Source organism: Anguilla rostrata, unplaced genomic scaffold, assembly GCF_018555375.3.
Source record: "Anguilla rostrata isolate EN2019 unplaced genomic scaffold, ASM1855537v3 scaf0199, whole genome shotgun sequence".
NCBI lineage: Eukaryota > Metazoa > Chordata > Actinopteri > Anguilliformes > Anguillidae > Anguilla > Anguilla rostrata.
This window is the reverse complement of record NW_026985754.1, coordinates 1-13199: the sequence shown is the minus strand read 5'-3', so window position 1 is coordinate 13199 and position 13199 is coordinate 1. Positions and strand designations below refer to the sequence as shown.

The following is a 13199-nucleotide window of genomic DNA, read 5'->3' as shown; positions in this document are numbered from 1 at the left end:
GACACAGAATTATGTATGTTATTGTTAGAACACTTTTTTCTATTAAAAGCAGGGACTACCCCAGTTTTCTTCAGTTCAGGCTTATGCATCTTGTTGTGTGTAGGTACTGAACTCTTTCTGCAGAAATAAATCCTATTTCTTATGTGGATATACCTCGCCGTGCTGGTTATTCTAAGGGGAGAATTTACTCTGCTGAACATTGCGAAGCAGGTGGAGGGGTGGGAGAGCCTAACACCCTTAGCCTGTAGTGCCAGTAAGCCACACACATCTAAGCCAAACTCCTTTGCCATATTTCTTGCAGCTTTACTGCTTATTTTACTTACACTCCAGCCCAACGGTTTTAAGCTAACTGCAATTTAAGCTAAAATAAGATTTGGGCGGGGCAGTCATGCAGTGGGTAGCACTGACGCCTCACAGCAAGAAGATCCTGGGTTCGAATCTCGGCTTGGGGCCTTACTGAGTGGAGCTTGCATTTTCTCTGTGTGGGTTTCCTCCGGGTACTCCGGTTTCCTCCCACAGTCCAAAGGCATGCAGGTAGGCCGATCGGAGACCCTAAATTGCCCATAGGTACGAGTGTGTGAGTGAATGGTGTGTGTGCCCTGCGATAGATTGGCGGCCTCTCCAGGGTGTATTTCTGCCTCTCACCCACAGCGACCCTGCCCAGGATAAGCAGGTATAGATAATGGATGGATGGATAGATAATATTTCACTCAATTGAATTACTCAGTGAGATTAAGAACTGGTGCTCAGTCTCTTCACTCCAGGGCTCTCATACAGACAGGAACAATATGACTCTGACTGGCTTTATCAGCTTGTGGAAAGGATGCTGAAGATTCCCCCTGTACAGTGACAATGTGGAGCTGCCCCCAGTACTCACTGTATTGAACAGTCCCCAGCATCTTATCCCACACTCTGTACTTCAGATTGCCCAGGTGCTTGGCCACATCAATCAGCGCTCCTGAGACCTTCTCTGGATCCCCCAGTGTGCACTGGGCTCTGCAATAATATTCAGGAGTCACTTGTGCTGTGGGCGTGGCTTCATTACCATAGAAGATTATCAGCAGCAACATCAGATCTTCATTCTATAAGAAAATGGCTCCATCCCTCCCAGCGTTACAGCCCCACTGGCTGCCAGATATGAAGCAGCCCGACCCCACTGTGGGACACACACACACAGGAGGGGGGCAATTTGTATTCTATCATTGATTACCTATTATCTGTATCATGATTATAATGATGTTATATTAATTATAACGATATGAATCATTATAATTAACATAATATAAATGCAATCATTGTGTCATCTACTCTGATCACTCATTTGGGTATGAATGTAACATTTGTTTTTGAATTTTTTCCATCTGGTCCCATTTTACTCATCATTGCTGAAATGCTACAGTACTTGTAAACTACCCCTCACGTTTAAACTGAACAGAGAAAGAAAGAGGAGATTAAAAGATTAACTAGAGAGAAAGGATGGAGGTCACATACCGTTTCTTCACGTCTTTGTAGCTCTGTAATAGGCGAATAAAAGGTGATTTTCATCACTATAACCAATACCCAGACTATTAAAACTGTATCAATGTAATATATTCCCATTTGATTATTGATAAACATGATTTATGTGTGATTATGACACATGACTTACCTGCAGGAATGAGACGTCTTCAGCTCCCAGCTCCTGTTCTATGGCTCTGATTTGTTCTGAAAGGGTTGATATCTCTTCTGTCATCTTCTCGATCTTCTCCTTCATCACCTGACTTTTCCGCTCCTCTTCCTCCCTCAGTGCAACGATCCTGGCTGCCTCTTCATCTTTTAGGAACTGCTGAAGTTTCTCAAACTCCATCTTTATCTGTTTCTCTGTGTGCTGGGCCTGGCTCTGGAATAAACATTGTTCACCATCATTTCAGCACAATCCAGCGCTGCATTTTCAACACTGTGATTTAAAGGCCTCAGTACAGTACCTTGATGTGCTCTGCTGTTTGATCACAGATTAGTTTCACTGCATTAAAGGCTTTTAGCTTCTCCTGCAGTGGAGCCAGTGCAGTCCTGAGTTTCTCCTGGAAAGAAATGACAGAGTCCACACTTTACTGAAAACAAAGACTGACAGTAAACTTCACTGCCCACACAGACAGCACAAGAGCGCCTGATCAGAGAGAGGAGCCAGAAGCAAAGGCAAACAAGTTTAAGACTGTGAAAACATAACCGCTTGAGACTTCTTAAAGGTTTTTCTTTTTTAAATATCTAAATCAGTTTGCAAGAGCTAAAAGGTAGCTTTAGATGTACTTTAAAATCATAAAAGGTTTGTTATTTGTAAATATTGAAGCAAAATAGGCCTGTATTTTGAGTTATGGTAGCGTGAGAACAATTAAAAGAGCACATTGTCCATCTAGAAGTTTCATCTTCAAGAATAGAGCACTATATAACCAAAATTGATACTCAAGAAAAGTTACATATTGCACTTTAAAAGGGGCACTTCTGCTAAATTAACTCAATTACCATGACAAAATAGTACTTAGAATGTTTTATCTTTTTATTTAACAATATAATTTGAGCTGGGTCCACATTCAAAGCCCCCTCTCTCTGTCTCTCTCACACTCAATGACAGAGTTTACATGCATTGTCCGTGCAAAAAAAGGAAAAAGTGAGAAAAATGGCTTTAAAGATTCTGTTTTGTTACACTCAAAATTCTACTGAGAAGCATGATACAAAATTTCCTTACTAACTTAGATGCTTGATTAATGTTTTTTTTATTAGCTAGTTTTATCTGTATTCATTTCCGGACATTGCGACAGCTTGTGAGACTGCTCCTCTCGTTATAATCATAATCGTCATTAGAATGCAGCCCTCTTTGTCAGCTGTAGCAACTGTAGCCTAACTCTCAGTTTTGCTAGCTCACTACATTCACAAAACCTTAAAAATAAACACTTTCCCTTTCGTTTTCATGGGAAAAATCACCATGTTGTAGTATAGAAATGGAAGTAGTTGAATCACTCAAACATTTTAAATGCCGTAAAAAATAAAAATAAAAAATAAAAAATATATATATATATATTTCATTATTTATTTATTTTTTTTAATTCGCGCTGTTTTGGCGATTTGCCAGCAATTTACGGCAGCGACATCTGACGGGCTTCTCCAGGTCACCATTTTAATCAGATGTATTGCAGCCTACCATTATAACAGTAGCTCTAGATTTAAAAAAAATAAAATAAAGGTAGCCTACGTAGCTCAACTGGAACAGGTTCCGCTTCGGCTCAAACAAACACTGTTTATTTTCAGATAACGTTACATATTTATTTTTTACTTGTCCGATCAGACAACTGCATGAGGCATTCCACTTGCCCGAACAGAGTTAGGATCCGCCAGTTGCCATTACCGAATGATAGTGAACGCCAGTGCTTCAGATGGGCAGGAGCTGTCGGGACGTGTATATGAGTACCGACTCTTCTTTTGATTACCAACATTAATTTATTTTAAACAGTATGTATTTTGAGGAGTAGCTACCGGCACTTATTTGGTCCAATTAAAACACTGGTTAACACTATGGTATTTGTGTAATATTTGAAGCGTCGCTTCCTACCTTTTCCTTGTCTTGGCTGAAGAAAAAAAAAGTGACGCTTTGACAGACCGTGCGACATTCGCGCGCTGCAAGTCTTCCGACCGCCTCAGAAAGGAGCAAGCACGGAGCGCGCGGCCTAGGCTCTTTTTGAAAATAAATATGTAGACGCGACAGTATGGATTTGAAAGCGCATTTAGGCAGAAATATTTTGAAAGTTTAACATTTTTAATTTATGAATGTAACATATAGGCTATATACAGTATATATATATATTTTTTTTTTTAATTTTTTATTAGGCCTATGATGTGGCGGCAAGGATTTTCGATTTGGATTTGGATTTCTCTCCAAAATCGGGATCGGCATCGGACCCAAAAATCTGACATCGATCGGGCTCTAGTTACATATTAATTTTTAATCCGCCTTATTGACAGTCAGTTCATAGACATTATATTGTGCTTTTTCCAAAAGTAAATTATTATCATTTAATTACTTATAGACCTGTCAGACATGTCATTCACCATTTGGCCGTTCTCAGCCATAGGAAGCTTCAAAGAGCTCAGCCAGCATAGCCTGGAGATAAGACAGAGCAGGACTTGGGGGGTTACTCTCTGAGGGTGAATCTGTGAGTCTATGCCCCTGCCCCCTCCTCTTTTTCACTGGTTAAAAATATTCTGGCTTTCTTTGAATTAAGTCAGTTAGGATTGGGAAACTTGGAAGGAAGTAGTTGGTAACAGTTGGAAGTGGGCATCTAAGTCCTGCATCTAGGTCTGCCGTTCTAAATTTCATCTCTGGTTCCTTTGGACTATTCTGCTGTCTTTTGGTTTCAGCATTTTGGATTACTTTTTGTCAAAAGCAGTGGTTTGGTATCTTCTCTCATTCATTTCTTGTGTGATATCCATGTCTGTAGCCTTTGTTAATTGTTTTAAGGTAGTTGAACTTCGTCTATAGATTGGGACGTGAATATTTGTTGTAATTTAATACATTTCTTAATTTTCATCTGGGTGTGAGTTGTACATTTTGATAAAGGTCAATCCAAACAGATTGCTTTGCCTATCAATGAATTTGGCAATTTGATAATTATTTTCTTTGATAATAATTACCAAATTGAATCAAATGAATGTATTTTACATGTTGGGTAAGTGAGGTGTTTTAGCTGTTGATGCACTGTGTTCGGTAAAACCAAACGGCTTTCAGAAAGCCAAACGTCAAACAAGTATGTTAATGGTGAAAACTTCTGGGTTCAGAAAATAAAAAATATTTAAATTAATCCTCACCTTGCTGACAGACTTAATTTGCTTTTAAATTTTAGGTTGTCAGTTAATTATTAGTGAATGTATTGTTCTGTACTTTGCAGTTTTTAAAAAGAGAAGGATTTACTTACCTTATATTTCAGAGCAACCTCCTCTATTGGACAGAAGTTGTGATTTCTGTGTTGTTCTCTTAAACAGTCAACACAAATGGGTTCATCATCATCCAAACAGAAGAGTTTGAGTTTCTCACTGTGCAGTCTGCAGAGTTCGGATTTAGCTTTTTCTCTCTGACTTCTCTCCTTTAAGAACGCCTCACAGGTATTCCTCAGAGACAGGTTATAGGGAGGTAGTTCCCTTGAAGATCTTCTCTTGCACACTGGGCACTCCCGAGATCCCTTCTGTTCCCAGTACTTCTGCAGACAGGCCTTACAGAAGCTGTGACTGCAACTCAGGAGAACAGGATCCCTGAAGATTTCAGTGCACACAGGACAGGAGAGCTCCTCTTCCAGGAGAGAAGATCCAGACGCCATTCTGTCTCTGTCTGTTCTGAGCTCAGTAATGACTCCTGCTAAATCTGTAGTTTAGTTTCACTTTTACTTACTGCTACCACAAAAAACTGCAGCTAAGAACCGTCTTTAAAATCAGACTCAAATCTCTCTTCATCTGTGTCTTTTCTCTGTCTATATTATCAGAAAGTCCCATATTTCTGAAAAATATACATTGAAATCATATTAAAAGCTCCCTGATGTAACTAAAGCTTTCACATGTTGGAAACGGAACGTCCCTCTTCCTGTTAGACACAGATGATAATCAGTGACAACACGTCCTGTAGGGGGCAGCATTGTAACACTGAGGTTTGATTGGCTGAGCTGCCAGCAGTTCTACACCAGCCCTGTTCTTACTGGTTCAGTCAGCCCTCTGACGTGTTAATCCAAATGGAATCTCATTCCTCAGTGAATCTAAAGCGCACCCCCTCCCTTAGAAACACGATACAAGTTCAGATTCAGAGTTGGACTCCACAGTCCATGCCTTTATAATATCCTCACTGATCCAGGTAATGGAGAGGGCTGTGCTTTAGAGTAGGTCATTACAGCACTGATGAAAGCATGTGACTGCAACGTTTGCTGCTGCACTGGACAGAGGGTGGATATCTCTTGTACTTTTTGCCTTTGCCTGAGAAAGTCCTATTTTAAATTCTAAATTTAAAGGAGAAAAGATTTGCTCTTTCAGATAGTGTGTAGCCAAGGAAAATGACTAAAACCAGGTTGAGACCAATAATCAGTTGAAGGAGAAGTTTTCCCAGCTCACCAACTGCCATCATTAAATTGAGATTTTTAAGTAGATATCATTATAGACACCCATGCCAGTGGCATTAGAATGGTCCAATAGAGGAAATTCCTTCAATAGGAAAGGAAAGCATTATGCGAGATCTCAGTGATCTATAAATAAATGTAATGTAATCGAAAAACAAAAAATGGGGCTTTTTAAAGTGTGAAATTCCGTCGTATTCAGCAGATAGCAATATATTAAACCCTAGAACACGTACTTTGAACCCAGATAAAGTTATAGTTTTGTTAAATTTAGCTTCCGTTGCTTTATTTATCAGGTAAGAGTGTACAGGATAAATTGTTCACGAAACTTCCACTTCGTCTCCCTCAGAAGCCAGATTTTGGCTGCTACAGCACCTCATACTCAGTTCAGATTAAGGATGAGTAATTATGTTTTGATTGATAAAAACATTTTGCCTATGTTTGAGACTTGATTTGACTGTTTGTTTACTGTTTGTTTTGTGTTATAAAAGGGCAAATGGGTGATTGTTAATTACAGCTTTAAAAAGCAAATTACCTAGAGGACAAATTAGGGGCGACATAGCTCAGGAGGTAAGAGTGGTTGTCTAGCAGTCAGAGGGTTGATGGTTCGATCCCCCGCCCTGGGTGTGTCGAAGTGTCCCTGAGCAAGACACCTTAACCCTAATTGCATGACAGCTTTTCACCGTGAGTGTGTGAGTGTGTGTCTGATTGGGTGAATGAGAGGCATCAATTGTAAAGTGTTTTGGACAAAAGCGCTATATAAATGGAGTCCATTTACCACTTACCTGTTGTTAAACTGGATTAATATTATTGTAAAAGCATGACTTTAACAAAAGCAGTGCCAGTGATTTTAATAGTAAAGATCTGGGATTTTGGCATTTAAAACCACTTTTGGTTTTAAAAGTGTCCTCCTCCATCCTCAACCCTGCCCACTCATCTCCGTTTTTATATTTCTTATCTTGGAAACCACTGGAGAACGGTCAAATTGCTTTTATTGTACTTCAATAAATTCTACTGAACACAAATCTCGGCAGTTATAAAACATGCACCTTTGCATATATTTACAGAACATACAGCTCAATTGAAAATTATATTTTTATGTTCACCCTTTTCATTGTTCAGCTATAAGAAAAAAGACAAATCTGTTAAGCTAGCAGTTTGCTGCAGAAGACAGGAAAGGTGCTGTCTATGCAGCTTTCAGAATTAGACAGGACTTTGTGCATCTCACTCACTGAAAGACTGCAGCCCAGACACAGAAATTCAGTAAAGCAATTTCTTCCCCGAACACGAATTTGTCATTTGTATTTACAAGTATTTACATTATTTAAAGGAGTTTGCAGAAATGATTACATTTGCTTCTATTGCAGCTTATGCTCACTTGCTGCATTATGAGTTATTCATCACATTACAGGCATTTAGCAGACGCTCTTATCCAGAGTGACTTACACAACTTTTACATAGCATTTTACATTGTATCCATTTATACAGCTGGATATATACTGCAGCAATTTCGGTTAAGTACGTTGCTCAAGGGTACAACAGCAGTGTCCTACCCGGGAATTGAACCTGCGACCTTTCGGTTACAAGTCCAGTTCCTTACCCACTCCCATTCAGTGGTTGGGAGAGGATGACTGAACTCTTGTGTTTAAAAAATGTATTATGCAGTAAGTAGGATTAAATGTAACAGGATCTTTGTGAAAAATAAGCATAAGTACATTCACTACGATGCACAAAAATAGGAGTTTCCTCCATGACAGATGAATAAAAAGATCATGTACAATATGCACTCAGAAAAACGATTCCAGACATTCATTGAAATTAGGCAAGCACATCAACTTGGTTATATTTAAATAAACAGAAACTGAAGAGGTTTTATTTTATTCATTCAGAGTAATTACAATGAATATAGATCTGCTAATTCTCAAACTAGATTCAATCAGGATGGTTTATATATGGCTAATTCTAGATTATGAAACAATTATGTTATTATTATGTATTCTAATATTATTGATTTAAAACACATTGGATTTATTTATAATAATTGCGGAAATCTAGTTATTTGTTTCATTCATGTTTGATTTATACATATGCATCACGTATAAGTTGATTGTTTTGGCTTACATTAAAATTACTTAAACCAAATAGATGGAAATTTTATATGCATTTTAAATGCATTAATCTTGAACATTAGGCCTAAAGTGTGTGTAGAAAGTTGTTGGGAATTTGGAAGATTAAGACATTTTTTTTCTTGCACACTAGTGTGATTATTTACAAACAAAACAAAAATGCAACGGTTCATTGACCAAAATAATTACCAGAATTATCTTACAGGTTTTTTAATTTAGAATTTTCTTTGTAATACAATTAATAATTCAAATTAATTCATTTATTCATTAATCTATTTTTGCAGTAGTTAGCCTCATTTGTGCCTTTGGTCTGTAACACAATGAGGTACGTTTTTTTTATTTTAAATTTTGTAAATTTCTCAGATTGTGGGGTTTTTATATGTATTTGTTTAGACAGTGCTATTTTTATTTTTTATTTTTATTCTGGCATTGTATTCACCAGTGAATCTTACTTTGCTGCGGACAGACTCAGATTTGCAGCATTATCAGGGACTGGGCCTGTCGTGGCTGGGCCTGCTCCTGCCGGCCGAGAGGACAGGAAAGCTACGGCGTGCGGCTCCAGTGTGCGACCTTCATCTTCATCTTCGTCGATCCTAATGAGTTCCCCTTCACAGTTCCCCCGGGAGGTGGATTACTCAGCAATCTGAAATCCACCACAGGGTCTCTGAGGCTTCTCTCTGACTCTCTGCTACCTTTGCTGCTTCTGCCCCAATTACCCCCCCCCCTCCACCCCGGTATCATACGCATGCAGGCCCCCAGTCCCATCCCCATCTTTGCTGCCTCAGCTACAGGTACAGGTTGTGCGTTCTTTCACTCTTATAGCTTCAATCATTTTCTTGTTTATGACTCTTTCCGCAGCTTGGAACACCTCGTTGGTGAAGCACTTCCCTCCGTTCTGTCCCACCATCTGATCAATCGTGTTCAGCAGCTTTTTGATTTGAGCGCCATTGCTTCTCTCATCATCGTCGCCTTCAGGGGGATTATTCCAGTATTTGTTATCGATGACATGAAACCGGTTTCCACACTTTTGGACAAGTGTTTTCAGACGGTCATTTTCATCCACAAACTGCTGGATGGTCACGTCATCCTCAAGCTCGTCTCCATGGGTAAACAGGACAACAGCGTACTTCAGAGCCTTCTCCCCAAAAATTTTCTGAATGTCATCTACTGCTTTATTCTCCTCTGCTGTCTGCTTCGTCACAGACAACACTATGACAAAGGCGTGAGGTCCAGGAGCACACTCTAAGATGCATCTGGCTATTTCAGGTTTTAGTTGTTCACCAGTGCACTCATCACAAAAATACCATGGTGTGTCAATCACTGTGATTTTCCTCCCATAAACAGTCGCTGTTTTAGCCTCGCATGTAGACGTATCAGAGTTTGCACGACATGAAGCCCTGAGCATCCGCTCTCCCAGAATGGTGTTGGCTGTGCTACTCTTCCCAGCTCCTGCCTTTCCCGACAGGAAAATCCTCTGAACAGCTGACCCTGTAGAAAAAAACAGAGTATTTAAATAATTATAAAATACACAGTGCAGGTGGTTGACGTGTATGGTACTGCCATTTTCACACTGACAGAAAACCCCAAAAACTTCTAATATCAGAACTACAACTTCATGCTACACAGCTAGCGTCTGAAACCAGTTTTAAATTATCATTGCCCTTTATGCACCTTTACTAGACTTTTATTAGAAAATATAGGCATGTATATGTTATTTACACACTATGAACATATTGGCATGTTAGCATGACTTGAAATCACAGGTTATAAAACAGAATACAAATGTCTTTGGTGAATTGCCTTCCAGGAGTGCCTTATGACATTGAGCTTTAAAAACTATTGGGGGGGGGGGGGGCATAAAAAGTATTTTCCTTCACAACTGAAAGAATTATTCTGTCATCCACAGTGGTTTTCTGTGGTCTGCCAGGTTGTTTGCTATTGCTAAGCTCACCAGCGCATTCTTGCTTCTTAACAATGTGTCAAACAGTTGATTTTGACACGCTCAATATTTTGAGTATGCTTGATTTATTCAAATTTTTCGACCTAACTATGGCCTGTTTTACTGGCATTGACAGTCCTTTGGTTCTCATGTTGAGAGACAACAGTAACAGACTCCAAATGCAAATGCCTATAATTAACTTTTTTTCCTTGCCTTCCTGTACATGAACTAATAATGCAACAACAAGCAGAAGAGGAAACAGCAGAGCAGCCAACTGTCTAATTACTTTTGGTCCCCCACAACAGGGAGATCATGTACTGTATAAAAAGAGCTGTAATTACTACACAGATTGCCAAGTATGGAAGTATACCTTCACATTATAGCTGACTGTCTGGACTTTAACCTCACATTCATTGTCTAATTACAATATCCAATGTGCTGGAGTACCGAGCCAAAACAACAAAAATTATCTGTCAAAATACTTAGGGGCTGCACAATGTATTATTGTATGTATTTTCCTTAATGAGAAACTAACTGTATAAGCATGTGTTGCTTCAATAATATTATTGACTCAATAATTACCCCTAAATTTTGCACACTTGCTCAGTTTTGGAGATATGGTCAGGAGGCTAATATCAGACTGCTGCCACTACTGTTTTTTGTACATTTTTCTTAGAGATTTTGCCCACCACCTCCCCTTTTTGGTCACTATTGTTATTGATGAGCTACAGTATAATACACATATTTAAGCATATCCCAATTATAAACTACTACACAGCATGTAACTACATACAAGAATTTCCTAAATAAAGGTATCACTTTGAGTATTCACATGTAAGATAGGATAAATGATGACACAATACACTCATAATTTATTGTTAAAAATATTGTTAGTGTATCATGTTGTGAACTGCATCGTGTATTGTATTGAGCCATGAGCTCGTGTATCATTCCCTAGTGGACGGATCCGTAGAGAGCCAGGACAGAAGAGTGGAAACACTCTCTCAGTGAAGGAGTGTTTAAAAGTGTAGAGAGGAGTGTTGTTACTGGGGTCAGAGAATGAGACGTCAGCACTGATCTGCACAACAAAACCATCAGACACAATGGGCTCCTAATGATATAAACTGGGTTTCACAAAAACAACCATTATAGCCTCAGATATACAGTATGTGTATAAGAGAGAAACAGAGAAGTACCCAATAATACAATCCCCTTGAATACAGTATCACTCTAAAGCAGAATTTTATTGTGAGCATCACTGAGTTCCTTCACTCCAGGGCTCTTACACAGAGAGGACCAATATGACTCTGACTGGCTTTATCAGCTTGTGGAAAGGATGCTGATGATTCCCCCTGTACAGTGACAATGTGGAGCTCCCTGCCCCCAGTACTCACTGTATTGAACAATCACCAGCATCTTCTTGCACACTCTGTACTTCAGATTGCCCAGGTGCTTGGCCACATCAATCAGCGCTCCTGAGACCTTCTCTGGATCCCCCAGTGTGCACTGGGCTCTGCAATAATATTCAGGAGTCACTTGTGCTGTGGGCGTGGCTTCATTACCATAGAAGATTATCAGCAGCAACATCAGATCTTCATTCTATAAGAAAATGGCTCCATCCCTCCCAGCGTTCTGCCACACAGCCCCACTGGCTGCCAGATATGAAGCAGCCCGACCCCACTGAGGGACACACACACACAGGAGGGGGGCAATTTGTATTCTATCATTGATTACCTATTATTTGTATCATGATTATAATTATGTTAAATAGCTTATAACGATGTTAATCATTATAACTAACAATATAAATGTAATCATTGTGTAATCTGATTTGATAACTCATTTGGGCATGAATGCAGCATTCTTTTTTGAATGTTTCCATTTGGTCCAATTTTACTCATCATTGATGAAATGCTGAAGTACTTGTAAACTACCCCTCACATTTAAACTGAACAGAGAAAGGAAGAGGAGATTAAAAGATTAGCTAGAGAGAAAGGCTGGAGTTTACATACCGTTTCTCCACATCTTTGTAGCTCTGAAATAAGTGAATAAGAGTTGATTTTTAATACTATAACCAATACTCAGACTATAAAAACTGTATCAATGTAATATATTCTCATTTGAGTATTCATAAACATGTTTTATGTGTGATTATGACACATGACTTACCTGCAGAAATGAGACGTCTTCAGCCCCCAGCTCCTGTTCTATGGCTCTGATTTGTACTGAAAGGGATGATATCTCTTCTGTCATCTTCTTAATCTTTTCCTTCATCATCTGACTCTTCTGCATCTCTTCCTCCCTCAGTGCAGCGATCCTGGCTGCCTCTTCATTTTTTAGGAACTGCTGAAGTTTCTCAAACTCCATCTTTATCTGTCTCTCTGTGTGCTGGGCCTGGCTCTGGAATAAACATTATCCACCATCATTTCAGCACAATCCAGCGCTGCATTTTCAAAACTGTGATTTAAAGGCCTCAGTACAGTACCTTGATGTGCTCTGCTGTTTGATCACAGATTAGTTTCACTGCATTAAATGCTTTTAGCTTCTTCTGCAGTGGAGCCAGTGCAGTCCTGAGTTTCTCCTGGAAAGAAATGACAGAGTCCACACTTTACTGAAAACACAGACTGACAGTAAACTTCACTGCCCACACAGACAGCACAAGAGCGCCTGATCAGAGAGAGGAGCCAGAATAATGGAGACTTAGGGCACAGCTTGTGTAAAATCAATGTGTTCACTGAGATACGTATCAGTGTGTTGACAATTCTCTATGACACGATATGCCAGGTAAACAGGCATTACTAGGATATTATAGTTACAAATAGAGACCGAGCGATATATATAGCCATTATTTGACTTTTTGACGACATCGGGATCGGCAGTTATGCCGCCGATGTGTCCCGATATTTTAATAAGTATAATAAACAAAAAAACAATGATTATTCATCTGTACTAGTTTGTTAGAACGTTGTAGTTGCTATTTAATATAATTATCCAGTAGAGGGAGCTCTAATA

The 13199-nt window shown here is 39.2% G+C and overlaps 2 protein-coding genes across 2 annotated transcripts; both read right to left on the bottom strand.

Annotated features, from left to right (window-relative positions):
* Nucleotides 1-866: 866 nt before the first annotated feature.
* Nucleotides 867-6552, bottom strand: LOC135246351 (E3 ubiquitin-protein ligase TRIM35-like). The gene is made up of 3 exons (XM_064319833.1): nucleotides 4944-6552; nucleotides 1965-2060; nucleotides 867-1879 (listed from the first exon to the last, which is right to left on the bottom strand). The coding sequence occupies exons 1-3, from the start codon at nucleotides 5340-5342 to the stop codon at nucleotides 1631-1633; spliced, it is 744 nt and encodes a 247-aa protein (XP_064175903.1). The 5' UTR covers nucleotides 5343-6552; the 3' UTR covers nucleotides 867-1630.
* A 545-nt stretch (nucleotides 6553-7097) lies between these two features.
* On the bottom strand, nucleotides 7098-12582 carry LOC135246352 (GTPase IMAP family member 9-like). The gene is made up of 2 exons (XM_064319834.1): nucleotides 11582-12582; nucleotides 7098-9736 (listed from the first exon to the last, which is right to left on the bottom strand). Exons 1-2 carry the CDS (start codon nucleotides 11772-11774, stop codon nucleotides 9030-9032), a joined length of 900 nt encoding a protein of 299 aa, XP_064175904.1. The 5' UTR covers nucleotides 11775-12582; the 3' UTR covers nucleotides 7098-9029.
* Between the last annotated feature and the right edge of the window lie 617 nt (nucleotides 12583-13199).

Excerpts from the sequence above, each read along its gene's own strand:
- LOC135246352 (XM_064319834.1), bottom strand. The coding sequence starts at position 11,774 with ATGTTGCTGCTGATAATCTTCTATGGTAATGAAGCCACGCCCACAGCA. Across the intron at positions 9,737-11,581 it reads GCTGGTGATTGTTCAATACA|GGTCAGCTGTTCAGAGGATT; the intron begins GTGAGTACTGGG and ends TTTTTTCTACAG.
- LOC135246351 (XM_064319833.1), bottom strand. The coding sequence starts at position 5,342 with ATGGCGTCTGGATCTTCTCTCCTGGAAGAGGAGCTCTCCTGTCCTGTG. Across the intron at positions 2,061-4,943 it reads AGGTTGCTCTGAAATATAAG|GAGAAACTCAGGACTGCACT; the intron begins GTAAGTAAATCC and ends ATTTCTTTCCAG. Across the intron at positions 1,880-1,964 it reads AAACAGCAGAGCACATCAAG|AGCCAGGCCCAGCACACAGA; the intron begins GTACTGTACTGA and ends TGTTTATTCCAG.